Genomic DNA, 25,563 nt, shown 5'->3' on the forward strand with positions numbered 1-25,563 from the left:
GTTGCATTTTAAATATGGCAGTTCTGAATTGTAACTTTCTGCTGTCTAATATGTTTTGTAGACTCCCTGGTCAATCAAGCGGCTCCTTGCTTACCAAGCTCGCACGTACCCGTGGCTTCATTGATCAGTGGTTCAAGAGGACCAAGTCGTTCCCTTTGTGATTTAAGCTTGGCAGTCCTTGCTCTCACTTCTGTCCTGTTTGTCCGTAACTCTCTTTACTGTCTTGTCGTGTTTAGCCACTTTCCTATATCGAGTTTAATCGGTTTATTTATTTTTGTATACTGCTGATTGTATCATGTAATGAATCAAAATAATTAGTTGATATAATATGTAGAGGTGGGAGAACATTTTAATTAATGTAGTACTGCATACACCCTATCTTCGCATATAATTTACACACACATTGTAGTTTCACGGTGTGGTCGTGAGATCGAGTCTCACGGTGGACAATTCATAATTTTGATTGCCGGAGGTTTTCTACGGAAGTTGCTCTCAACCTGGCGTTGAGGGCAGCCCACTACTTTACCTCCTTTCACCCTATTACATATGGGAATAGGATCAGCTAATTATTGTAGTTCTTCCCTGAATGGATCTCTTTTTCCCTTCACAAATTTCAGCTGAATCCTCCATTAATTTCTACAGTACAGTCAGGTAATAATCTATACGAGTAGATGTGTATATCATCATTCATCAGTTTGGGTTCAGCACCTTTTTCAGTTCTTATTGTATCCTATTTAACCAAACGTTCAACTATTTTTTGGTCACTCAATTTTACCCATATTTTTGTTTTGATCACTAAACTTTAAAAATGTTCAATATCATCACTAAACTTTTAAATTTCATTTGTTTGAGGCCAATCGAATTAAGATTCAAAAATGGTATTTAAGGTTTTTATGATGATTAATAAGTGCTTATAACTAAATAATTGTTTTTATTATGAAGAAATCATTATTTTATTATGTTTTTAAAGGAAAACATTCATTACATTACTTTTATTGAATTAGAGAAATTATATAATGTAGTTGTATGATAAATAATTTGTTACCAAGTCAATCAGTTAGCGTCAATCCCGAGTTTCATCATTATACAACTCTTACTTTCCTTTAAAAAGAATTAAATATTAGTTATGTTCCTTTTTTATAAATCCAGAGGAGTGGAATTGGTCTTGTACCCGGTATATATGTGTGTATAAGTATTTATTACATATATAAGTATTTATTCATATCCATGCCTATATAGATTTGGGAGTTAAACATTACGATCACCATATTCTGAGTTTGGAATACCATAAATTCTCTGAAGAAATATCCTCAACTGCAAGGAAGAGCGTTCAACTAGCATCAATCAAGTCTTCCCCTTAACTCTGATGTTAGAGCTTTGGACCCTCCAGTCTCATCAGTTGCATCATGTGATAAACTTTTTTTGTACAAATGTGGGCCGTTCGATCCTATAATTATCATCTTGTGGTCCCTTCACCTGGCACATTTAGGCTCCATCTGCTTTGGGATTTTGCCAACATCACGATTTCTACGTGTAAAAATAAACAAAGAAAACACAGTACAAAAGACAGACACACACGAGCTTGAAGTTGGCCAACCGGTGACACTTTTTTTTATATATATAAAAAAAGGGTTATGTTGGAGCGTCATTGTATCAAAATAATTTTTATTTCTTACTCAATACTCTTTAGTTCAGCCTTAGCTATTGGAATTAGCTAAGACTCGTACCTCTCTCTCAACCAACTCCACCTTTCCTAATTTTCTTTTTCAATTTTTGGTGCAGATACTTCGTTTTCTGACGATGAAAAGATTATCATCTTCAAAAAGGGTAGTGGTGAACACTGTGGTTAAAGGGGAGATAGAGTGGGAGCGTAGGCCTGGTGGTATGCTCGTTCAGAAGAGGAATATGGGGGATGCTTCCTCTGCTCCTATGATCAAGATCAAAGTTTCCCATGGTTCTTACCACCATGATATAGCTCTGCCTGCTCAATCCACTTTTGGTAACCATTTCTCTATATTTTTCTTTGCCTCATGCCCGTCTTCCTTGAAATTTTGCCCAAGATTAGCATAGTGGTTTTTGTTTTGAAAAGGGTAGTTTGCAACTTTGCATGGTACTTTTTCTCCTTTTAGCAACTTTTGATTTCCATCTTCAGTATTTAATTAAAATGGTATGTTTTAAATTGAAGAAATTTTGATTTTTTTTTATCTTTGTTTCCATACATAGCTTGTTGGCCTTGACATTTGCACAAAGTTACTGCTATGCCATCATGTGTGTGTGTTTCTATATTTCCTCTTTTCTTATAGTTTGGTTCAAATTGAAGGGGATTTGAAAAGAGTTATTGCACAAGAAACCGGGTTGGAGCCCAAGGAGCAGAGACTATTGTTCCAAGGGAAAGAGAAGGATGATCAAGAATGTTTGCATATGGCAGGAATAAAAGACATGTCAAAGGTGGTGCTTTTAGAGGACCCAGCTAGTAAAGAGAGGAAGCTCGAGGAGATGAACAGAAATCAAACTGTGCTAAAAGCCTGTGAAGAGGTTTCTAAGGTTAGATCAGAGGTTGACAAACTCTCTGAGAAGGTTAGCATCTGCTGAAAAGAGAGAAAAACTATGTTTTCATGTTACGGAAGTGATCACTTCTCATTGTTTTCAACCTGCTGATCCAACTTTGGTAGGTTATTGCTTTGGAGGCAATTGTTGGTGTAGGTACCAAGGCCGCAGAAAACGAATTCCTTGTGTTGACAGAGTTGCTTATGGTGCAATTGCTCCAATTGGATTCAATTGAGGCTGATGGAGAAGCCAAAGTCCAGAGGCGGGTTGAGGTACATGTATGCCCAGTTTTTTAGTTGCTCTAAATTATGTACCCTTTGTCTTCTGGTACAAATAATTGTGCTTGTTCTCGTTGATACGTATTTGGTGGTGACATTTTGCTATAGAAAAGAAGTCAATGTCCTCAGCATAGTGTTGTTAAATTTGGAGGTGTTTCACATGGAAAAAGAGAACCCATTTTGTATGGAAATGGAAATAGTTGGTTAATTGTTTCACATGTCCACCTCCCTATACTGGATCCAACCTGATACTAAGAAAGAAAATGAGGAAATAGTAGTGAACAAAGAGGAGGTTGCCATTGACCAATCTGGTTGTTTTCAACCATTTTTCAGCTTGAATCAAAGCAGTTTGATGTGGCTGGTAGAATGATATATAATAGAAAATGTTCGATTTTGGTGCACAGGTTCGTCGAGTCCAAGGAATAGTGGACAGCCTAGACAAATTGAAGGCTAAAAATTCCAACCCCTTCAGCAGTGGTTGCAATGCAGTGGCAGTGAGTAACAAATGGGAGGCATTTGAGAGTGGAGTAGGAGCCCAAGCCCCCTTACCATCCTCTACAATACCATCCTCTACAAGAATAACTCGAGAATGGGAAGTGTTTGATTAAGCTCAATTTCACATCTTTCACAAGGCGTTGTAATAGTGTAAGCAAAGCTTGTAGCTTGATATGGGATCAAGCTCCATCCGTCTTGGAACGCCTTCGTTTTGCTTCGGTTTTTTTGTAAATAGCTCTGTTATTTGAAGTGCAGATAAATGGACTTCAGGTGCGGCATGGTTTTACAACAAGCGTCATAGTTCAGTATTTTTCACTGTTGGAATCTGTAATCAAAATGGTAGGTGAAGCAGGAAATTTATAAAGGATCATCCTCCATTCTTTAAGGCTAATATTACCTGCTTCTCCTTAATTTTAGACCAAAAAAGAGTTATTGTATATATGGGAAAATAAAAATCAATCGTGCGGTCAAAAACATCTAGTTTAGCGCAAAATATAAAATACTAACGTGCATAAGTTTCAATTGAACTTTGGACCTCAACATCAAGTTCACAAGTCACAACCACCAGCTGAGCCTGAGCTTAGTTTGTCACCCGACAGAGATACAGAATTGAAAATAATATCACCATTTTATAGTGAAAATTCAAAACGAGCACTAAAGAAGCACCGTCATTCCAATGGAGGCCATTCATGTCGACTTATGAGTGACATTTCAGGACTACGTCCGTATGAAAGGACAGCAAGTCCCCCACTAGGAGACACATTTCATATAACGCCCCTTCGTTATTTGTTACTGAAAATTTGAAATCCATCTCAACTCTCAAGCTTATAACAAAATGAAGACTTTGCAAGCAATTTCATATAATAGCAACTTGGTCAAAGACATTCACCTTTAACTACACAATTCACGTTAACGAAGTAATTTGGTTATAGATGGACATGATGATAATTTCTTTTATAAAAGACCTTCGCCTTTAACTTCACAAGTTAAATGGTATTTCACGTTTAAATAAATTTGAAGTCATATTTTATTGTATGTTATAGCAGTAATGATGTTAACTGAGCTAAAACTCAATCAACAACACTATGATAATAATTAATTATATATACCATGATACAAAATATTTGTTGTGCTTAAATAAAATTAGGTTTTCTTTATAACTCGATAACGACATTTTAATTAAATGTTTACATTATTAGTTTTACCTATAAATCACAATGATATATTATTTCATAAATAACAAAAGTTATTATTAAGGATGATCAAAATTTGATTCGATTTGAAAAAAAAATTAAATTAATTGATTTAACTCACATTAGTAAGTCAGTTTCTGAGTTTGAGTTGTATTTGAATTTTATCAATTCGAAAAATTAAATTTTAAAATGTCATTTTTATTAGATTTACAAAACATATATGATAATATTTTAATTAAACATTATAATTGCTATATTTTTTAGCAATAGATCGTGTGAATAAATTCATAATAGTATTTTAATCTAAGGTTACAATCGTTATTTTGTGCTAATAAGGCAGCAACGGAAACACAGTTTAGATCAATAATTGCTTAAATTATTAGGGTTCCGAATTTGGCCCGAATTCAATAGCGAGTTTATTACCTGTCATGTTATGCATTTAAATGAAAGTGACAGATATATGTTTATTTACCCTATTAGGAGTAGGCTTTAATTACCATTAAATAAAAAATGGTATTATTTACTCTTCTTAGTGATAAGGATATGACAGTTCTATGTGAAGGAAAATATGAAGTTCATAAGAATCAATGACTACCTTCTGAAATGATACTGAATTTACTGGATTATCCAACTTATAAAGTAATCTTAATCTCTTTTCTGTGTGGGTGATTTTGGAATAAAATTAAATTAAGAGCGTTTTGAACCTCAATTTTGTCCTAAATCTATCCACCAAATGGCCAACAACGATAGGGGCAACAATGCACCCTATATGGTAATCTGAAGTGTTTTTGTGTATAAATACGAAGGCCGTGAAAGCCTCTTAATCACAATAACCTACATCTTTATAGGTTAGTTTGAGTTGAAAGTACAATTCTTCTATTAGATTTCAATTCCTTTCTAGTAATACTTGTTTGTTTTGCATGTTTGCAGGTTGATAGTGACATTAGAGCCTTGAAAGCATGGACGGAAAGAACAAAAATATTGAGAAAGAAACACCATTTGAGAGCTCAGTGTGGCCTAAATACCCCATTTCTGCCACCGCTGGCAGTGCCAACCATTTTAACTACTTGTCCCCATCAAATCTTCCTATATCCCCTACTTCATTTAACTATGTGGGTCTAAAACCCTATTTCATGAACCAAGGTGTTGCTGCTGGTACGAGTGTTGGGGGCAGCAGTAGTGGAACTAAGTCTTCTTTCTTCTCAGGATTAGAGTGTTTTGCCATGAGAGGTGAGAATAACAAGGCAGATCAAAATTCATTTCATCCACCTACTGAGAAATTGATTTTGGGAGCTCCTTCCAATACTGTGGTGGCCAATGCTGTTCGGGGCCGTGGTGATGTCATCAATGAACAAAACATGGATCCTAAAAAGCTTAGAAGGTAAGCTATTCTTGTCTTCTTTACTCTAGCCAAGTTTTTTCTCATTCAAACTTTTATATCTTCTACTCTTTTGGTTTTGTTTTGTTGTGTAGGGTCATTTCAAATCGATTATCAGCTCAGAGATCAAGAGTGAGGAGGCTTCAACATGTTTCTGATATGGAAAAGAAGGTGGAGTCTTTACAGGTAAACTTCATTTCTCTTTTAATCTCTTTATGTTATCTTTACATCTAGTGATATTTCCTCGAAAAAAATTCAGGCCCTAGTTGCTGTGCTCTCCTCTCAAATCAAATTGCAAAAGGACAAGAAATTCTTGCTGAGAATAGAGGAAAACCACTTGCAAAACCGTATTTTAGAATGCGCTAACCGCAGAGTTATGGTGGATGGTAAAGCACTTGAACTCTCTTTTTGTCTGCTTTAATTTAAAGTGTTATTAACTTTCATGGAATACAATGATTAAATTACGAATCAATCTTACAAGCATGAGTTTTGCTTATATTTTGTGGATGCAGCTGAAATCGAAGAGAAGAGAGCAGAACTAAATAGGCTGAGGGCACTGCATTTGACGGAACAAGACCAAGAAATGCAGTCGGAGAATATGGCTGTTTGGGAACATGGACTGCCCGCAGAGGAGATGCTGGAATATCCCGTAAACGGACAACCTTTGTTTGTTAGTTCAGACGAAGGTAAAAATGAACTACGCTAATAACATAACCAACTTATTATTTTCTTCATATTTGCTTTGATACATATCTCTAGACTGGTTACCAACAATACGTTGAAATAAAATTTAAACGGATAATCATAGAAAAACCACTAAAATTATGACCAAAAGCGAAATGAAAACCTTAAAAGCATCGCTGTCCAATACAGTGACAACGTCAAAGTTTGAGGAGTCAAAGTGTCATGCATGCTTGGAGGTATTTGACAGAAGAAATTATTGGTATATTGCATTCAGTTACTCCTCTTTGTTTGTTTTTGAAGAACTTAATTTGACTATATTTGAAAATATTATTTCCGTTTGAAGGTATAATTATATTCCTAGTCCTTTTGGATTATCGTGGTGGGTTTTTCTTTTCCTTTCAATTCTTAAACTTACATTATATCAATTATATATATAACTTAACGTAAATATATACGATTGTTGTTCAGTTGATGATGGAAGGGATTACATAGAGGAGGAGTTGAACAGACTGAGCCAACTTAACTTGGATCAGGAAAGTCCTGAACATACGGTGCTGCCTGTTCGGGAAGCCAGTGGAGGAGAGTTCACAACAGTGGGTCAGGACCAATCTGGACCGGAACTGCTGCAGAATCCATTCCCGGATCAGCCGCAGATTAGACGCTTTAACTCATGCTTCGGAGAGCTTGAGAAGATCTTCAACTTTAATCCCCGCAATGATTCTCGTACCAACTAATGCTTCCTATCATCGTTTTTTTCTTCAATCCTTTCGTTTTCTGTTTGCATGTGTCTGTCTGTTTTCTTTATATGAAAAACCTCATGGACCAGTATATGATATGAATAAATTTTTATTACTATGTCATCGTTGATAATCTTTAGATTTCGGGATTGTATATATAGATGCTGATTACGTGCATCAGCATCTATACCCCTACCTTACCTCAGTACTCAAGAAGCTATCTAACACGATACATGGGATGGTTCCCTAAGACGAAGTACCTCTTCTAGGGTGAAAACAACAATAGCTATCATTATTATTACTTAACAGACTTTCACGCTCTCTAGATTACTGAATACAGTGGCCTTCGTTTCTTTTCTCTCCAATGTTTCAGCTTCCATTAATCTTTACATAATGACAACTACATGATCAAAATATATTAAAAAAACCAAAAAGGTTACTAGTAATTAGCCAAAACAAATAACCAAACACTTAAACAGTAATATATACTTAAACCCAGTATATGTTCTCGGTAACTGGCTAACCGCTGATGAAGCCAAAAACCTCTAGAGAAAAGTAGCAACTGAGAACATATACTGAGTTTTAGTCAAGGACCTCATCATCTTTGTGCTATATGAACTTGAGAAAATTCTAGCCAGATCCCTATTCTTAGCACAGCATTCTTGTAGATCTTGTTGGTACTTGTACAAGAAAAAGAAAATATCTTCGTAGATTGTTGTCTATTTTCACTAATTAAATCTTAAATTTATTTAATTTTTTTTAAGAATGAAAGATAAAAATATAAAAATTAATAATTATTTTTTTAAAAAAATAATATCTTAAATAAAATTAATTAAAAATAATAAAATAATTAAGACTATATAGTAATAGTGTCAGAGAATACGTCAATCCCTGTTGTGCCAAACCAATGTTATGAATGAGAAAATGTTGGTCTTTTCTGTACCAATCACCTTTACATGCGCGTGATCATAACAGTATGCCATGTATGCATCCATGATGATGATCATGATGAATGGACAAAATATTAGTTGGATCTAGCCTAACAAGAAGCTATTGTAGGCTCAAGTTTTGGCGTTCTAAATGCTGCCCAATGGATAGCACCCACAGACCCAAAATCCAATATGAGCCCATGTTTGTTCGTCTCCTCTCTTCAGGATAGAGCGTCAAAATCAGCCTAACAATTGATATAAAAAAATCAGGAGAAAAAATTAAGCGAAAAGGACTTTTGGCCTCTAGTCCAAACGTAGGGGCTAATCCAGAAATAAAAAAATATATTGAAGAAGCGATGATTACAAAATGTGCTGGAAGTCGATGATCAGAGTTATGACACGTCTCGCACTGTAAACACTAAAAAATTCAACCGAATTCCCTTCTCTTGTAGCTTTCTCTGCCGGTGTTGGTGAATCGAGCTTCTGCCTTTTCACACACCAACACCACCCAATTCCCAAATCTGTTTCCTTCATCACAATTTTTCACGCCGTCAATTCAACTCCAGGCTCTCTTGTTATCTTTATCGTTTCCCCTCTTATGGGTTCCTTTGTTCGTTTCTTTTTCCCTTCAGCTCCTACGACTGGAACTAACCTGGGTTTCTGCTTGGGTGCCCAAAAATCATAGGAAAACAAAAGAAAAGAGGAATCTTTTGGCTCAGCTGGGACTAGTAAATCTTCTTTCGACTCATATTAGACTTGGGTTTTTTTAGTTTTCGAGAACTGAAGCTCGCATAGTTAAAACTTTTGTTTCTCCATCCCTTTTTTTTCACTTAATCTATCTAGGGAATCAAACACTTCACATACCCCACTGATGGCTTTTGTTCGTGGGTGCACATCGTTGACTGAATTAACTTTGCCTTTTCATCGGCACTGCTTTCTGCCTCCTCAAGTGTATCAAACTTTCTTTCCAAAACCTAGTCTTGGAAGAATTTCAACCAGAATATGTAACCATCAAAATCCAAACTTTGCTCTTAGAAAAAGACAACCAAAATTCAGGATCTTCACGTCGGTGGAATTAGAGCAATATGTAACGAGTGATGATGAAGACGAAATGAGCGAAGGCTTCTTCGAGGCAATTGAGGAATTAGAGAGAATGACAAGGGAACCCTCTGATGTTCTTGAAGAAATGAATGATAAGTTGTCATCAAGAGAGTTGCAGTTAGTTCTAGTTTACTTTTCTCAAGAAGGGAGAGATTCTTGGTGTGCGCTTGAAGTATTTGAGTGGCTCAAAAAGGAGAATAAGGTTGATAACGAGACAATGGAACTTATGGTTTCAATTATGTGTAGTTGGGTCAAGAAGCTGATTGAAGCAGAGTGTGATGTTGGTGATGTGGTTGATCTCCTCGTGGACATGGATTGCGTGGGGTTGAAACCAGGTTTTAGTATGATTGAGAAGGTGATTTCGATGTATTGGGAGATGGATAAAAGGGAGGAAGCTGTTGTGTTTGTGAAGGAAGTGTTGAGACGGGGAATTTCATATGAAGATGATGGTGGTGAAGGGCAGAAGGGTGGGCCGGCTGGCTATCTTGCTTGGAAGATGATGGTATGCTTGAATTTGCTGTTCTTTTCAGTAATGGGCAATTGAATCAAATTTGCTTGCTATTGTCTGCTTGAATTTTTTTTCATTGTTACTGTTGTTGATAAGTTGTTTATTTTTCCTTTTCATTGTTGGAATTTGTTAGTATTTCTTGTTCTTGTCTGTTCCTTGTATAGTTCATTACTTTCTTGATGGTCTATAAGGTTGAAAAGCTGAACTATACTATGATCACCAATCACCATGTTATACTTTGCCAGGACATTACTATTTATGTCAGAAGTTGTACAATTGAATGTTCTGGTTTCTTACTTGGTCCATATGAAGAGTCGTGGTTTCTTGTTTTTACCCTGCACTAAAAGCTAATTTTTAATTCTCCCATAGTTTATTGCAATTCCGTTTGTATCTTTCAATGTAGTTTTTTTACCTCTGTTCTGCCAGGTTGAGGGTAACTATGTGGATGCCATCAGATTGGTAATTGAACTTAGAGAATCCGGGTTGAAGCCCGAGATTTACAGCTACCTCATGGCAATGACAGCAATAGTCAAAGAGCTTAACGAATTTGCAAAAGCCTTGCGAAAGTTGAAAGGTTTTGCCAGGTCTGGCTTAGTTGCTGAACTTGATATGGAAAATATAGAGATTATAGAAAAGTATCAGTCTGATCTTCTTGCTGATGGAATAAAGTTGTCTAACTGGGCAATTCAAGAAGCAAGTTCTTCAATTAATGGGTTGATTCATGAGAGGCTTCTTGCTATGTATATTTGTGCTGGTCATGGACTTGGAGCCGAAAAACAACTGTGGGAGATGAAGCTTGCTGGTAAAGAAGCTGATGGAGACCTTTACGACATTGTTTTAGCTATTTGTGCTTCACAGAAGGAGACTAGTGCAGTATCGCGGTTGCTTTCTAAATTGGAGGTTTCAAGCTCCCTACGTAGGAGGAAAACTTTATCCTGGTTATTGAGAGGTTATATTAAAGGAGGGCATATACGCGATGCTGCTGAAACAGTGGTCAAAATGCTTGATTTGGGCTTATATCCAGAGTATTTAGACAGAGCAGCTGTTCTGCAGGAACTGAGGAAAAGGATCCACCAGACAGGAAACATTAGAATTTATATCGATCTCTGCAAACGACTATATGATGCAAGTTTGATTGGACCTTGCCTCTTGTATCTGTATGTGAAGAAATATAAGCTTTGGGTTATAAGAATGCTTTAAGATTTAAGAATGGAATTTTCAGTACACTTTCTAGGTCAAGTATTTAGTGTAAAAGTATAGGAGTTGTGAACCTGAGTTTTAGATGGCCTTGTAGCACTACCAGGGTTCAATAGAAGATATGCAGGCCAAATTTGAACACTAGAAATGCGTGGTGAGCATTTTGTTCTTTGGGTCATTTAAATAGTATGTGTATATATTGTAACTACTGTGTGCATAATGAAAGTATTTCCTATTAAATGTAACTAATGAGATTACCTACTGCCACAAGTATGTTGTAGATGTAATCTTCTTCTCTTCCTTCTTGTCTCTTGAATATGCATGTACTTATTTTGCTATTATATAAACCTACATGTTATAATCAGCTTCTGATATGTTGTGTCGTAGTCTATCCATTTTTATTTTTATTCGAGTTATTTGCTACATACCTTACTAGAACAAGCGGTTTTTTTTGTACAAACAGCTCTAGAATCTGGAGTTGTTGTTTTACTAATTCTTCATTTATGCACATTAGAATGAATCTACCAGATAACTAGCTGGCAGGTCTAAGCCCGAGACAAATGACTGAAATTACATAGATTATTGAACTGGTAATATCGTCGAATGCATACATTTCTAATATATCAACCATTATTTATGCAAAAAACAAACGACAAGAATGAGGAAGTGGCAACAGCCAACAGCCATTAAAACATAATATAAAATAATAATAATAATAATTCAAAAAAAAAGTTTCTATAATATTACAAGGTGGTGGGTCACCAAATAATAGAATGCATACAGTATTTTTATACGCAGCTTGTACGTGTGGAGAACATGTGAAGTATTAATTTAATGCAGCTTGATGGAGTCGTGATTGGAGTGAGGAGAACATGACTTTGAAGGTAAGTTCCAATTTGATTAGGATGGGGTATTGTTTTCTTGGTATGAAGGACGAGAAAGAAAATGATGTCCTAGCTTCTCTGACTGCCATTTTTACTTTTTGATGTCTTAAGTTTTTATTCTGTAATTACTGTAAACGTGTTTAGTTTTGTTTTTTTTATCGATGCACCCTTGATGGTAACTTTTAATTTTACTGTGATTAGGAGATCATTGATCACAAGCATGTCACTTAAGGACAATGATGGCTCATCTTTACTCTCCTTTTTCAATTTGGACAATTAACAGCTATTTTTGGACATTCGCAAATGCAAAATTAAATGCCGAATAGTCTTTGATTAATAAAATTATATAATATCTAAAATAATTAATAATAAAATTTTGATCTACTTAAATACAAGCGAGTTAACTCTTAAGATTCAATAAATTGATTGAAAAAGGTAAATAAACGATTCAGTGCAGACATCACTTAAATGAACCAAGAAACTGACGTTCCACCAAAGGAAAACAAAGAGCAAAAGTGAAGGTGGTGGCTGAAACGGCACTGTATCTCTAACACATGGAGGGGAGAGGATGAGGGGTCTAATTTTTGGACCATAATAATATTAAATTAAATACTTAAACCTGAATGCTGCTGCTAGGCATTTGCTTATCAGTGGAGTCGGACGCCAGTTGTTCACCTTCTAAAAGAGACTACACAACCTCCCTTAATTTGGGCAACAGAAACTACCCTACTACCTTTCATCCTCTGACCTTTATTATTATTGTAGATTAAAAAACTGTACTTGATATATAATTTCATTATTTTTCTAATTGTCCTAAGAAAATGATATATGTAAAAAAAAATTAAATATTTCATTTAATCATTGTAAAACCGTGACATTTTATCTTTTAAGATTAATTGATGCGAGTTATTCTGCTATAATAATTGTATTAAATAATTTACGATCTACTTGTTTTCTTACAAAGAAGCACAGAGAGTAATAACCAAATAATAAAATAATAAAAATAAAAATAAATACCTATCAATATCAAACAAGTTCAAACGATGCATTCCAGTTTAATTTAACAAAACAAGTGGGTATTGTTTGAGAGTGGACAATAAAAGTTAATGTGGAGGAGAAAATCTTAACGATAGTTAATGAATTGTTAGTGCACGTCAAAACATTGGAATGATTTATTGTCATGCCACGATTGCAATGATTTACTGCTCAATTTTGCGTTAATTAATTAGGTAGGAGACCCAAGATTAATGGAAGGCCTGGACCAACGTTTATGCAGCCTGATATGGGCTTTCTTAGCACACTTGAATTAATTTTAAACTTCACAAATTGATGGTATTGGGCTGGAATAAGATAGCTCGTCAAGTCTCTCCTCCTTTGGAAACCCTGCGAGTTACACAATCTTGTTTGGCCCAAAATCGGTACGAGTATATGAGAGGTGTGTAGCGTCGTGATTTGGCTTTGTATATATCTGTGTTGGAGGGCATTTGAGAAAACGGTAACTACAGTGTTTGGCATATATGCATATGAAGAGTCTGAGCATCACATATATTAATTCAATATGAGACGGTGGTGTACCTGTAGGGTGGAGGTATTGACCCAATGACCTTAATGCTAGGTGATAGGCCTTCAAGTGTGATTTCCCGTGGAGGGCCAATCCATTTTGAGATGGAGAAGGTGGTATTGCAAAGAAATCCGTAGTGAAGCAAACGTAATTTCATTCATTATGCGATAATTGTTAGAACTAAATCATGTTAAAATGAAAATAACTAGGATCAAATCATGTCAAACCATCAAAAAATAAAATACATAATTTTGGTGAAGCGTATCTGAATTAATTGAAAGGTCAAAAATCTTTGAGTCTTTCTTTAGTTGTAATATTCCAAGAAGTTAGGTTTGCTCTGACCGTAAAAATTCTCTAACAGAGATAAGAGTAATACAAGTTAACCTATTTCTTGGGGACAACTATCTCTTTATATAGATTGAATATTAGGTCAATTTTTAAGTATTTATAATTATGCCTCTCATCAAATTATAAATACAACTTTTGGTATCTACACTTTGATTCCATGACACTTTAATACATATAACACATATAGCATAACTAGTCACTTAATTTTGTGTCATACTTTATGATCACATTGTACATTATACATATGTGCCCACAAATATGGATTTTACTCCAAAAATCTCCCACTAGGGCAACATATATTTCCTAACAAATGTACAACCTTAAGAGCTCAAAATTTGCTATCATATAATAAGTATTCTATAATAATCTCGTTCATCAACTATATCCATATAGGATCAATGCGGCCATTGTAGTATCTATCATGACTAGACCCTCAATGGTCACATATACAAACATAGTCAAATGACATAGATCAATCATGGAGTGTAGCATGAGAATTACATGAAATGTGAACCGCACATGTTTATTTTCAACTGGTCATCTATAAACATTAGTGAGATCAAATTTTACCAAAAGTAGGGTGGATGAACCAAAATAAACTTTATTTTTATAGAAAATAACTTTAACATAAATATCCTTAAACTGAAGTAACTGAAATTGTGTCTATAACAAACGATCATTAAATACAAACTAGTATTAATTACAAATTCTCACTAAAATTAAATATCATTAAATGATATTACACCCACATGAGTAGTGTGCTCATGAAAGACCTTGGGTGACAATTTCTTAGTAAGCGCGCAAATATGAGTTTGTACCAATATGCTCTATAAACACCTAACCACTCTGAGTTTTCTTTAACAACAAGAAACATAATATCTATGTGCTTGGACTTTAAGGTGTTTATGTTATATATATGAAATAAATGATTGCAACTTGGTTGTCTCAAAATAACTCAAGTGGTCTTTCTTATCAATTCATAATTAACAGTTTATGTGATAATATTTTGCATCCATAATCCAATAAATTGGAGTCCATAAACATAATGATCACTTACTTATTGGACCTCCGATATGTGAGCATGTAACATTTTGTTCTTAAATGTATTGTATGATCAATTTGGCTGATATCCAACGATCCATACACAAATTGCTTAAATACCATCTTAATATCCTAAAATCATACGCTATGTCTGAATGCGTATAAACCTGAGTATACATTAAAAATTTTATTTATTTTAAAGCATAAGAAACCCTTTTACATTTCCTTAGATTCAAAATTATTCTCTAGGCACTGATCAAGACTAAACTTGTTTCCCTTAGTAATAAGGGGTATTATTTGGTTTACTCCACTGAATTTATAGTATATACAATTATCAACCAAATTTATCTAAAAAACAAACGAGATAATCACTTGGTGAATTTTGTTATACAATTAACGGGAGTCATACTTCAACTCATAAATGGATTTCCTTAATTTGCATATCATTAATTTTGTATCATCAGACACCATTTTCTAATTGCACTGTATAAAACATCTCATCAATGTTACCATCTTGAAATCTAACTTATGTAACTCAAGACTAAATATGAGTAATAAGTATCATGATTATCCTGAAAGAGTCTTTCAATGAAACCAAAGAGAAAGTCTTTACAAAATTAATGTCTTCATTATGAGTATATCCTTTAGATACAAGACATGACTTATACCTATCAACATCACCAATTGCATCCATCTTGGTTTTAAAATTCATTTGCAACCAATAAGCTTTGCACATTCAGGTAATATGATAAGTTCTCAAACTTTATTATCTTGTATAGAACTTATACTCTTCTTACATGGCATTAATCCACTTTTAAGAACTAGAAGTTTTGTGAAATGATGAAAGTTGATTAGATCATCTTTTACCATTCCAATGTCATCCTTATTTATTGTAGAAACATAATAATCTAAAATAATATTCCTCTCATCTTGTGAATCTTCTGAATGACACTTATTCTTTGAGGTTGTTGAGTTTGTTCTTTCTTAACAATTTCTCATCTTAAATAGAGAGTTGTTCAAAATAACCTTATTGAGATTCTAGATTCACTTCTTGATTAACAACATATATGAACACATGTATATCAAAAAATGATAATAGAAATTAAGTTATAATCCAATTTCTCCTCAAAATCAATTCTTCAAACCTTATTTCTCCCTCCAAACTCAACATCCACAAGAATAATATTATAGATTTCACATTAAAATTATTCCTAATTATGAGATCATAAAACTTATAACCCCTAAATCATACAGAATAACCAAAGTAGTTGTTTACTGTTTTAGAATTCAATTTCTCCTCATATGTCCTAACTTATTACAAAAAAGAATAACCATTTGTAACATATTGTTGTATCTTTCAGTTGGACCGTTAACAACTACGTTTTGATTTTTTTGTCTTTTCCTTTATATGCACTTCTTAAGTGAGTACTTTTAAACTTATTATGCTTCAGCTTTTCTTTCTCTTGCACATAATGAGAAATAAGCTCATTTAGATTTTATCTCTCCCTTTGAGTTGATTAAACTCTATAGGAAGCGATACTGAAATCACAACAACAAGTATTCTTCGGAAAAAAAACTCGATCTTGAGTGTCTTAAGTCTTGAAGCAATATGAAACATATCCAAAATGTACTCTCTCACATTTCCTTGACCTTTATACTTTGTAGACATCAAAGAAGTCAAAAGTGATGTCATTTAATCCTTATTGTTTTGGGGAAAAAGTTTCTTAATTTCGTAAAGGAAACCATTAGCCTTAGTAATCTTTTCAGATTATGTGCCCCTAAAGGCTTTTAAAATATTGTATTTCATAATCACTAGACTTATGCGATTTAAACAAATTTCGCCACTCAAAATCCAATTAAGGATGTTATCCCCCAAGAAAGGTGGAAATTATTCTTTCCTTAGTACAAAGTCTATGTTCATGCAACCAAAATCTTATGCAAGTACATTTTCTCATTCCTTGAGATTCGTTTTCTGAAGCATGAGCAGAAGATGTATAATATCATATATTATGGTAGCAATAAATAAATAATTAACTGAATATTGAACAAATCATAAATAAAATTGAAGCTCACATCTTAAGTAAACAAATAAATTCAAAATTATGGCTAATTCTCATCATAAGATACAAAACACTACATCAATATAAAGTCTCTGGACAATAATATTAACAGTAAACGGTACTCTTGTTATAGTAATCAACATTAACGATAAGCTATGTCGAATAATAGACTAATCTTTGGACTAATGTAATGCTCACGTAAAAAAAAACTTTATAATTGTCACTTGTTATTACCACAATTGTAGCTTGAAATCCAGTCAAATATTAAGTTTCCTTTGGGTCAATTAATAAACGCATGAATCACAAGAAACACATAATCATCTTGATATTACAAATAAATCAGTCTGCACAAAAGATGTCACTTTAGCGACATTATGTTTCAACTAATCTATTAAAATATCAGACATAGTCATAATCCGAATTAATTTATTTCAATATATATATATATATATATATATATTCTAATAACCAACAATTAAAAACTGAAAAACCAAATTGAATATATACATATATTGCATTAACAATATAAATAAAACCATGTAAATATTGTCAACAAATCAATTTCTCTTTATTTATCTTTTAATTAAATTAAAAAATGACCAAAATGATAATAAATTTGGATACACTTGAACCTTATCTCAAGATATCAAATACCCATTAATATTTCATCTTTAGACAAAATATTCACCTTAAGTGATATCTGATGTAGTAACAAAACATTGATAATAAGAACATGTGAAGCAAAAATATTCTTTTGGGTCGATTTATTACTCACGCATCAAACTAAATAATTATCACATGCTTATTACCTAAGTTGTACAAGCAATTGTGTTAATTATTAATCTTCCTTTGGGCCGATCAATACTAACATATCCTATGTTACATGTACAAAATTTATATGAAATATTTTTCGTAATTGAGGCCACTTTAACGACTTATTGTTTTAATTAAGTCATCTCAAAATAAATATTAGTATTCAAATTTAATATTTCTATAACAATCAAATGTTAAAATTGATATTTCTAATTGCACTACAGTATCTGGAATAACCCAAAATAAGGTTACATAAAATGCTATCAAAAAATGAAAACACAAGTAATGCTTAATGCTTTTCCATGTAAAAAATCTAAAATCATTAGGAATACTTAATGCCATGTAATGCTTCTCCATTTCAACGAGCAGGAAACCAAAAGAAAAAAAAATCATAAATGATTCAACTTTGCAATTCAATTGTTCAACGGTAAACTGCAATTCCAGTGTCCCTTAACTTTCATACCAACTCAGCATATATACAACAAACTGAAATATGTGTAAGACCCCAAATTCGATAACAATTAATGAGAGGGTTATCGCAAGTAAAATCATAAAACTACTAACAAAATTGAATATCAAAATTTTATAATATTAATAGATTATACGAACAAATCTAGAAAATAAATGAATTCTCAATTATTCAACATAACAGATTTTAATAGTACTTATTAGAACTAAATCATATTAAAAATAAAAATAATCATAATCATATCATATCATATCAAACAATCAAAAATAAAATACTCTAAATATTTAACATAATTTCATTCCTTGCGATCATTTCATCAAGTCAAATCCGTCAATCAAAAGATAGAACATTTATTGAAATATTGTACAAATCTAACTTCCCGATATAGTATGCTTTCAGACCTCTCCCTTTTAATGATTTTGATCTCTCATACTTACAGCCAACGTTTATTTTAATGCCTCAACCTACACTAGATAGCCTATACTAGATGTGCAATTATTCAGGGTTTGATGCATTTTGAATTTGTATCCACCCATAAGCCGCCTACCATTAAATTATATTAAGATAATTTTCTTTTTGTAAAGCATTATTTAGCGATAATATTATAAATCTTAGTATTATAATATCTGTAAATTCTGTTTAAAAATATTTTTAATCATATGACAGTGAACGCTCACACTTCTGACATTTATGACGTTCAAATTTGAGATTTTGACACCTCTAAAAAATAATTTCTTTACTAACGAAATCGTTTGGTTCATATAATATACACAAATATTTTAATATAACTTAGTGATAATTTATAAAACCCACGTCAAGTAATTTATAAAAAGTTTAGTTATTATAAATAAATATTTAATTATTTACAAACTTTTGAACCCATATTTCGTTTGTCAAAGCATCTTAGGACTACTTTCACCCATTACTCTTTTCATCATGAAATTCTTCTAAATAACTTGAATATTATTGGAAGCGGATTTTATGGCCAAAACAATAAGATTGATTACAGATAAGTAAAACATGACTTGATTCAAAAAATTAGTTTTTTTTTTTTAAATTTCAAGCTATTTGATTTATTGAGTCATCTCAAATTATTAATTCGGTTTTTGAGTTCAAGTTGAGTTGAAATTTAAAAATATTGTGTTACTTGAAAAACCTAAAATTTAGCGGACTATTTTGGCAGTTTTGTAGTTTAGGTATTGATTTCTCTATTCATTCAATTCTTCCTTCATTTTAAGACCATTTTTTTATTAAATTTGAATCACATGCTGATAGAACATCGTAGAATAACTACGTGCTTTCAATTTTTTATTTTATAATACTTTTTTTTTAATTTAGTTTCACAATTTTTCATTATTTCCTTATTTCTTCAATTCATCATTCATTTTAAGTCCATCTGTAATATACCAAATTTTGGATTATTGACTAAAATGTAAAAATTTAAAAGTTTGATATTAAAGTATAAAGTTATAAAAGTGTAGGGACTAAAAGTGTAGATAAGCATTTCAACCCAATGCAATTATTTTAGTAAGTTTCATATTTTTGATCTGGAGTTTGCATAAAAGTTTATTAAAGGACAAAGATTCAAATGATATTACGATAGTCCGATCGAATCGAAAGTCTACAAAAATTTGAAGGAAGGTAGTTTTGGGTTAGAAAAATTATATGGATATTTTGAATTAGTGTAATTTAAGTTGTATTGGTGGAATTTGGTGAGAAATGCACTATGAAGTACGATGGTGCAATTTAGTGATTAAAATGAAATTTTGAAAAATTGGAGTGTTAAAAGGAAAAATTTAGAGATGAGATTTTTATAACTATTTAATAATATTAAAATAGAAATAAGGAGTGTTATTGAAGTAAATAATTGGATTCAGTAAGGGTAATTTTGATTTTTAGCCTAAAATGAATAAAAATTTTATTTTTAAATTATATTTTAAGGGAAACTGGGAGATATTTTCCCTAGAAAACTCACGAGAGTTTTCTTTCTTCTTCAGCTACTGGCCGAACTCCATGATAGGTAAGTGAATTTTATTTTATTTTTTCATTTTTGATTATATTTAATGAGTTTTGGGACTAAGATGTGAAATAAGAAAATTACATATACTAAATTCTCTACAAGCTGGTATAAGTATTGTTTTGTTTCATGTTGGAATGTGAAAATGGGTATTTATGGTGGAGGAATGGGAAGTTGACTTTGATTGGATTAAGGTTGAATTTGGATCTTAGGAGTGTTGCAGATGAATAACTAAGCATGAAAGTTGATTAAAAACGTTTGGAGGGATTAAAGTGAAATTGTCGTCATACGGGGATTTCATGAGTAATGGTTGAATTTGATGTGTTTGATATTGGAATGGTTACAAATCGTCTTGAAATGAATTTGGATGATGATTTAAGCTTGAAATCAATTTGAAGATAATTAGGAGAGTACTTTGGAAGTTTCGGCTAAAGTGAAGGTTATTAGGAAAATTTTGTAAATATTTCCTATTTGTTTAGATTGAATGTAGGAATGATTCTAGGTGCTTAAAATGATGTTCGGAACCAAATTGGAGCCTTTCTAGACTTTGATGACCTTTTCGCATAATATGATAAAATGAAGGGTTAATGTGCAATTGTTGGGAAATTAAGGTCCTATGCTGAAATTTAGTATTATAACAGTAAATTGGAGTGATTTGGAAGAGTTTATAGGTTTAAGGACTCAATTGAAATTTTGAAGGAAGTTTGGTGGTGAAATGGTGAAAGTATCGAATTAATGGGATATTGGATAAATAATGAAATTTAAAGGGAATTGGAAGAGAATATTAATCGAAATAAAGTTGATTTAAATTAAGGGAGAGAAATTAGTTCCGAATATATACCACTTGTTTTTTTTAATGAAGTTGTTTGAATATATATAATTATTATATTAGTCAAAGTACTAATTTGAATTCGAAAATGTATATGTCGGGAAATATATGCCGTATAGATCGTGATCTAAAATGAATACAAAGCGAACTAAAAGATAAGGGTAAAGTCGATAGTGAATGGATCATAATAATAAAGCGTAGTGAGGCCACATGTAAGTGCAACTAAACTTTTTATAATAAGTAATACAAGGACGATTTGCGATGAGTCAACCTCGATCATTTTTATTAAAAAGGTTTTTAAAGTAGTATTTGTACATGCTTTTTATTAAGTTGTTTTATTACATAGTATATGATTGATTTGGGTATAAACTGCCCAATACGATACTTATGGGATTTTATTCGAATCGAATGTATGATTAGATTACATGCAAAATAGTATATGATCTTTAATAAGTCCATTGTATGTAAGTGAGTTGATGATACAATTGGCATGCCAAGAAGTGAAGTGAACAAGTACAAGCTTATGAGTCGCTCCAATATAGATTATTCATATGACTTGTGTGCCTTAATGGTGCCGAACTGGAGTGATATGGTGTAATCTACAGAGTATTTTGTATGCTATATGATATGACATTGTTACTCATATGACTTATGTGTCTTAATGATATACGAAGTGGAGTAACCTAATGCATTTTACGTATATTACCAGTAGCAGATTCCACTGCAAAATGGGCCCTTACTTATATGACTCACGTATAATAGATTTCTCATGATAGTACAATGGGCGATACAAATTAAAATAGAAAAGTACATATTTAATACATAGTTTAAAATAAAAGGATTTTAATAATTATTTTTATTTTTTATGCATGATTTATTTAAATAATTTTTTTATATACAAATGTTTATGTATATGTTATTTATGTCATAAGTTGCCTCACTAATTGTAATATTTAGCGTGTGATTGATTCACACGAATAGAAAGCAAAGTCAGCAGAGTAGGGAGCCAGGCATGACATCCTACATTTTGACGGACCGGTTCAGACATCCAGAATCAATATGATATCTTTTTGATGTTTTTGATATTCATAGTTGGCATGTATATAGTTTTATTTTGATGTTCTGATTCGAATATGTCTGAACTCTTTTTGATCATAAGATGAATGAATATAAATTTTAAATATTTTATATTATAGTTTTTAAATGTAATTACTTAATTTTATTTTATTTTTAAATGAAACAAAATTTTACTGACTTTTAAATAGTATATATTTTATACATTTGATGTGACACTTCTACCTCATATACGAGATTGTATATTGGATAGGGGTGTTATAGCATTTTTTTATCAGATTTGAACCACTTACTCTTATACCATTATAGAATACATGTGTAACTCCAATTCTTATTTTTTACTATAAATATATTCACTTTTTTATTTAACTCCTAAACTTTGTATTTTACTCAATTTAGTATTTTGATTGTAATTATTTACAAATTATTTCTTCCTATCAATTCATTGAGTTCTTTATACTCTTATCAATATTTTACCATCAAAATATCTTTCTGAAAATATAATATTATAAATATTTTTTATAATTTTATATTATATTTGATATATTAAATATCACTATAAAACGATAAAAATGTGAAGAAATGTGTATATATCTTATATGACTAGAGAAAATAAAAAATAGGATCAACCCTTATCAAAATACTATAAATAATTATAATATAATTTGTATAGAAACTCGAACAACTCGACTTGAAAAAAAATCAATTTAAGTTTGAGTCATAAAATACGATTCGTCCACTCGAATGACTTGAAATTTTTTAACTCGACTCAACTAGATCGAATCTCCACCCCTAAGATTGACACTTGTCGTTCATAATAAAATATAAAGTAGAGGGGCCAACATCTAAAAAAGTATTGATTGAAGTTTCGAATTTAAAGATTAGGGACGTAAAAAACTAACTCAACCTATAAAACTGCCTAAAACCAACTCGAGTCAAAATTATTTATGACATGAGGTGGTGGTGAACTGAAACCGATTAGAGTCCGAACTGGTGTTAAACTGAACCCGAGTTGGACCTGGAAATTTACGACCTGCACCCAACCTGAGAACAACATGAACTCAAATTGAACATGATAATGTGATAATCGAACCTGACTTGCATCTGACTTGATATGAACCCGAACTCGATATTAACTGGTAAACAACTGATATTACCCGACCTGTTATCAACCTAACTTGTTATAAACCTGATATTTAATTGACTCAACCTGTAAATGATCCAACCTGTTATTAAATTGAACTGATATTTACCTGACTTATAAGTTACAATTGATGAAGTTGTGAGATTTTGAATTTATAATAAACTATGATAATTAATATGATTACTTTTTAAAAGTTAAAACAAATTGTTAGTTGTGATGATTTTTTGACAATTAAATAAACTATAATAATTAATATGCTTACTCTTTAAAAGTTAAAACAAATTGTTACTTATGATAACCAAATTAATAAATTTACTTTATATATTAATTGTAATATTTATATTATAAATTTTAATTATAATCATTAAATTAATTTCATTAAATAATTTATTTATTGAACATGATTTTATTATATTATATAAAATTAATTTAAATATTTATAAGTTGAATTTATTTATATGTATTAATTAATTAATAATTTAAATATAATTTAATTTAAAACTTTAAAATATATATAAAAAGATGGATGTACTTGAAAATTTTAAAATTTAAGCACCACTTTAAAATAATATATATTCACATGAGTGGTAGGAGAACTTTTTAAAAGAAATACTTTTTTTTTGAAGAAAAATTAATTTTTTTAGGAATTTAGAAGAGGGAATTGCAAAATTTTGATAAATTTGATTTTTTGCTAAAATTTAAAAGAGGAAAAAATTATTTTTTGAGAATTTGGAAGAAGGAAAAATTGATTATTTTTTGGAAATTAGAAAAGGGGACGGAGAAATTTTGATTTTTGGACGAATGTTGGCGCTTTTGTGCCAATAGATTTTTTGGGTTAATTAACGATGCGATCCTCTAACAATCATTGGTTTTCTATTTTATAATTTGGTTTTTTATTTATTTTATTTCAGTCATGTCTAATTATACTTTTCTTGAATTTTTCAATTCAATGCAATTTAGTATTGTATACATTCTAATTACTTTTAATTTTTTCCTTCTTTCTTTAACGTGAATATTAATTTTAAAATCTTTTATTTTAGTCATTTATGTTTATGTATATATATATATACATATACTTATGTATTATACGTTATACTTATATATATTTATATATACTTATATACATATTTATATATATATATGTGTGTGCAATTATGTATGTAAGTATACATATACTTATATTATATACTAATAAATATAATGTATAGTTATATATATACACTTATTAAGTATAATGTATACATTATAAATATAATGTATACTTATATTATATACTTATATAAGTATATACTTATAATGTATGCATAAGTATAATATTATATATATACTTATGATATAAGTACAATGTACATTATATATAAACGCATTATCATATTATCATAACATTCATCGTACATATTATATATATATAATAATATAATATTAATATATATTAAACTTGTTTTAATTTTTCCTCGACTTTTAAAATAAATGCAATGCAATTCAATTCATTTTTATATTAATTTCAATTTCATATTTTACAATTATTTAGATTTAGTCCTTACCTGTTGTGTAATTTATTTAGATTTGAATTTTTAATTTTATATTTATTCAATTTAGTCCTTAAAATTATATTTGTATATGAAATTGGCACATACTTATTTATATTTTTGTAATTTACTTCAATTTAGTCCTTAAAATTATATATTTATATGAAATTGACCCATACTTATTTATATTTTGATTTGATCCCTCATGCATGCGTGTTGTTTAATTTATTTAATTTTTTTGTAATTTCTTGTTTGTTCAATTCAGTCCTTAAATTATATTTTTATTAAAATTTACTCACAGTTATTTATATTTTTTTAATTTACTCCAAATCATATTCAATTAAAAATTACAATTTTTCGTTCATGAAAAACAAAAAATAATTAACCCAAAGAAAGACCCGACTTGAAGTCAATATATATCCGGTAAGATTCGACCTGAATTTTATTTGTCAATGATGTGACCCGATCTGAACGAAATCGGACTTGAAGTTCATCCAAACCTTAATTAACTTGGAATTTAATCGTTTTGACTTGAATTGGCATCGATCTGAACTAAAATTAACCCGATCGAAACCATAATTGAATTTGATGAAATGTTCCAAACTGATTTGACATGAACTCAACATGATCTGAGTCGAACCATAAACGATTACCTGATTTTATATCCCTAATCAATATGGAGAAAGAGTAATCGGCAAACATTGGGTAACCCAAAATACATAGTCGTATTCATCTCTAGAATAACCA

General features: G+C 31.3%; 3 protein-coding genes across 3 annotated transcripts; all 3 read left to right on the forward strand.

Moving 5' to 3' along the window:
- The first annotated feature begins 1,749 nt into the window (after window positions 1–1,749).
- LOC120194199 (BAG family molecular chaperone regulator 4-like) lies at window positions 1,750–3,728 on the forward strand. The gene is made up of 4 exons (XM_039196583.1): window positions 1,750–1,999; window positions 2,321–2,577; window positions 2,673–2,819; window positions 3,230–3,728. The coding sequence occupies exons 1-4, from the start codon at window positions 1,801–1,803 to the stop codon at window positions 3,431–3,433; spliced, it is 807 nt and encodes a 268-aa protein (XP_039052514.1). The 5' UTR covers window positions 1,750–1,800; the 3' UTR covers window positions 3,434–3,728.
- Window positions 3,729–5,472: 1,744 nt separating this feature from the next.
- LOC120194306 (basic leucine zipper 34-like) lies at window positions 5,473–6,125 on the forward strand. Its single transcript, XM_039196645.1, has 2 exons — window positions 5,473–5,894; window positions 5,987–6,125. The coding sequence occupies exons 1-2, from the start codon at window positions 5,473–5,475 to the stop codon at window positions 6,123–6,125; spliced, it is 561 nt and encodes a 186-aa protein (XP_039052576.1).
- Window positions 6,126–8,585: 2,460 nt separating this feature from the next.
- LOC120194196 (pentatricopeptide repeat-containing protein At2g30100, chloroplastic-like) lies at window positions 8,586–11,419 on the forward strand. Its single transcript, XM_039196580.1, has 2 exons — window positions 8,586–9,844; window positions 10,277–11,419. The coding sequence occupies exons 1-2, from the start codon at window positions 9,113–9,115 to the stop codon at window positions 11,048–11,050; spliced, it is 1,506 nt and encodes a 501-aa protein (XP_039052511.1). The 5' UTR covers window positions 8,586–9,112; the 3' UTR covers window positions 11,051–11,419.
- Window positions 11,420–25,563: the final 14,144 nt, after the last annotated feature.

The sequence above is a fragment of the Hibiscus syriacus genome, unplaced genomic scaffold, assembly GCF_006381635.1.
Source record: "Hibiscus syriacus cultivar Baekdansim isolate YM2019G1 unplaced genomic scaffold, ASM638163v2 tig00116997_pilon, whole genome shotgun sequence".
Taxonomy (NCBI): Eukaryota; Viridiplantae; Streptophyta; class Magnoliopsida; order Malvales; family Malvaceae; genus Hibiscus; species Hibiscus syriacus.

Excerpts from the sequence above, each read along its gene's own strand:
- LOC120194199 (XM_039196583.1), top strand. The coding sequence starts at position 1,801 with ATGAAAAGATTATCATCTTCAAAAAGGGTAGTGGTGAACACTGTGGTT. Across the intron at positions 2,000-2,320 it reads GCCTGCTCAATCCACTTTTG|GGGATTTGAAAAGAGTTATT; the intron begins GTAACCATTTCT and ends TTCAAATTGAAG. Across the intron at positions 2,820-3,229 it reads AAGTCCAGAGGCGGGTTGAG|GTTCGTCGAGTCCAAGGAAT; the intron begins GTACATGTATGC and ends TTTGGTGCACAG.
- LOC120194306 (XM_039196645.1), top strand. The coding sequence starts at position 5,473 with ATGGACGGAAAGAACAAAAATATTGAGAAAGAAACACCATTTGAGAGC. Across the intron at positions 5,895-5,986 it reads GATCCTAAAAAGCTTAGAAG|GGTCATTTCAAATCGATTAT; the intron begins GTAAGCTATTCT and ends TTTGTTGTGTAG.
- LOC120194196 (XM_039196580.1), top strand. The coding sequence starts at position 9,113 with ATGGCTTTTGTTCGTGGGTGCACATCGTTGACTGAATTAACTTTGCCT. Across the intron at positions 9,845-10,276 it reads ATCTTGCTTGGAAGATGATG|GTTGAGGGTAACTATGTGGA; the intron begins GTATGCTTGAAT and ends CTGTTCTGCCAG.